The 3,349-nt window shown below is 33.7% G+C and overlaps 1 protein-coding gene across 1 annotated transcript in view; it reads right to left on the bottom strand.

Moving 5' to 3' along the window:
* LOC106460337 overlaps positions 1-3,349 on the bottom strand; it is a 50,137-nt gene that overhangs the window by 19,086 nt on the left and 27,702 nt on the right. The window contains exons 5-6 of the mRNA XM_013920064.2: positions 1,463-1,653; positions 841-901 (exon numbers count right to left, since the gene is read on the bottom strand). Coding sequence (XP_013775518.1) covers positions 841-901; positions 1,463-1,653 — 252 coding nt within the window. The remainder of the gene's footprint in view (positions 1-840; positions 902-1,462; positions 1,654-3,349) is intronic.

The raw sequence follows: 3,349 nt of genomic DNA, 5'->3' as shown, positions 1-3,349 counted from the left end.
GTGGCCACGGACAAAGCTAGCTAGCTTCCCAGCAAATCGTGTCTACATCAACTCGTAATTAACTCGCTCATCGTAAACCCTCGATAAGATATCAAGGAAGTTCCGGACTAGAAAGAAGACTTTACAGTGTTTGTAAGTTTGCGAAACTTTTGTTTATAAATCTTTGTTTGTAATAACTATTTGTAATAATTGTTATTGTAAATTGTACTGTTATGTATATATATTAAATCGTACGTGTTATAAATGAAAACGGTGTGTATCAATCTTATTGGCAAATATATTTAAATACCAAATCCAAAGTACAATTTAACTACTACATTTAAATTATCAGTTAACTCGGCTTCGGACTAATTCGAAATTCTAATACGTAACACACCAAACATACCCGCCCTTTCAGCCGTGGGGTTGTTATAATGTGACGGCCAATCCCACTGTTTGTTGGTAAAATAGTAGCCCAAGAGTTGGCGGTGGGTGGTGATGATTAGCTGCCTTCCTTCTAGTCTTTCACTGCTAAATTAGGTGCGGCTAGCTTAGATAGCCCTCTTGTAGCTTTGCGCGAAATTCAAAAACAAACTTCTAAAGTGCACAGTGGTTTTTTATGTTCTCAGAGAAGAAGTTTAGAGAAAAGAAACTAAGATGCTTGTTAGTTTGAATATACACTACCATTCTACATAACATAACAGATGGAAAGATAACTCTAACCAATTGATTTAGTCATACGGAGATTTGTCTGATTGCTTTTAATCACCAATTTTGGAAATACAGAACTATTTTCAATGTTTTTACATACACATATACACTGATGAAACACGCACTAGTAAAAGGTCCTTAGTGTATTACCGTAATCGGATTCCACGTTTCCATCAAGAAACACATTGTAACCTTCGCTTTCTGTCAACTTCTGTACATGAAACAGAAAAATATGAAAACCTGTAATGGCGATTGCTACAAGCATGACAAACAAACAGATTCGAAAATATTTTAGACCCACGTGAGGAATTGATTTTTAAACTAGTTAAATTTTCTTGATAAATAAACTGTTTCATCACAATATAAATACAAATATAAAGGCAAACACGTTCTTAAATTAGATATATTATCGTTGTTTTTAACTGTCTCTTCACACTATAATTTCCTTAAAGTCTTAATCAATAATTATATCTTTACACATTCATAACAACTGAGTTCAAATATTGAATCATACGAACCAATACACCAGAAAAGTAAAATAAATATTGCTTTTAATCATCAGTTGGATATCTTCACTATTAACGACATTTTCGGACGTATTCCTAATAAAATGTTATGAGATTTTTCCACCTTAAGATAATTCGGTTAGTCCTAAGTCCACACGTTAAAACAACAATGCTTATGATTTTTTTAACTTTAATAAAGTAATGAATTTTCACCACTGCTTAGAAGATCCCCGAATTATGATTATATGTAACTTTGAAAATTATACCTCAAAATCGTCCAGTAGTCTTGCTATATCGTTATGACCTTCCTGCTTAGCAAGCTGAGCAGGACAGCAACCACTGACATTCTGAAGCCGACAGGCTCGTGCTGCCCCGGCACACTGCAACAGCTGTGATGTCAACTCTCTCAAGCCATACTTGGAGGAAAAGTGAAGAAGTGTAGGAAGTTCTTCTTCACCTAGACGTAGATAGTTTAGACTTCAGAAGAAGACGAATACTATATGATAAGGTGCAAATTTACTTGTCGTAAAAATAATAAGATCCATCTTATACTACAAAAAGTATGAAGACTAGCTCTTGAAAAGTGCTATAAATAAGAGGTTTAAATAACACTTGGTGCTTTTATCAATAAAAGTGAGGAAACGCGTATTCTTTTGCTCTCGTAGTAAGACATTTACTTTCAAATACACGAAAATATTTTATCTTTTCATATTCTGAACAGAAATGCTTAGATTACTTTAACCTAATAGCAAAATAAAATAAAACTGGCATTGCCTTGAAGCCCTACACGGATGGAGTGATGGAGCGATTTTTTTCTCGGGGGGGGGGGGAGGAAGGACACTTATTCTTCATACCCGTTCCCAGCCTTTTGATATTTTGAACGGGAAATGACGTAAGCCAATTTGATGGGAAATGACGTAAACTGTATATCACATGTGGCAGTACAAAAGCAATTTGATCGTTTCCTGTAAATTAATTTATGTAACGTGTAACTCAATACTCGCAGCTACTCTTAATGTTTTATTTTTCCATAGATTGTATTGAAGCGATCTTAATTAAGTACTGTTGTGAGTCGAAACGTAAAATTCTGTATTAGCACTACCATTGGGTGGTTAAGATTTCTTGTTAGGGAAGGAGAATTAAAAGATAAATTTCCTGATATTAATAAAGAGGATCATATATTTGTTCCACGGCTCAAGTGTGGTGTAAAACAAAAAAGTTAAAAGTGATGATTCTCGAATTTCTCGAGTCTATATCTTTCTTTCCAACTTCTGTTGCCTTATTCACCTTTGGTCTATGGCTTTTCTCTTCTAGCTTATTCAAAAATGTCTCAAATTAGATATTTGGCTACGTATTAGAACTTATGTGAATTTATATATTTGGATATAAAAGGGTGAAATTGTTATTATATTAAATTACAAGAGGGAATAGCTTACTTATGAAATGTTTTTCTTAAATGTCGTCTCAACATACGTCAAGCTTAGTTGGATCCTTAAAGCTGTCATACCTTAAATATTATTGTGACTCTAAACAGATTTGATGAAATGCTTATACTTTTATCTCTTAATGTGATTGAACAGATTAAAGGGAATGTGAAAAAAAAAACGACTTGTATTACGAATATCATGGCAATTAACTTTTAATGCTTCGCCAGCTTTCGGCGTTCAACATCGTAACTTTAGTTTTAAACTACATATGTTTATAAACAGTGTTCTAGATAATATTCTGGCTATCGTAGTTCAGCCAGCTGACGAATTGTGAAAAGTCTTCTGGACAACGGCTTGTGAGAAACGACAGATAGATCTACAATGTTATTTTACATTTCTATGATTTGAAAGTCATAATGATTAATTAATGAGATCTGATTTAAAAATAAGTGTAATCTCACGTACATTAAGTCTATTACTTATCTCCGACGTTTTGTTTGATACCGTTGTTCTGTATGACTTCTTTAGAACTAAAAGCATACTGTTATTATACCTATATGTGAATAGCTTATAATAGCGTTATCCCAAAGCTTTGTCCTCCACACACTCCCCCCCCCTTAATAAACATGGTTTCTTGTGCGCCCTCTTTTTTTTTAATGAGGTAAGCGACGAGATATAACACACGGATACACATTAAAATACTATATGTGTTGCAGCAATTACTTA

This window comes from Limulus polyphemus, unplaced genomic scaffold (genome assembly GCF_000517525.1).
Source record: "Limulus polyphemus unplaced genomic scaffold, Limulus_polyphemus-2.1.2 Scaffold1, whole genome shotgun sequence".
Taxonomy (NCBI): domain Eukaryota; kingdom Metazoa; phylum Arthropoda; class Merostomata; order Xiphosura; family Limulidae; genus Limulus; species Limulus polyphemus.
This window is presented reverse-complemented; position numbering and strand designations above follow the sequence as displayed.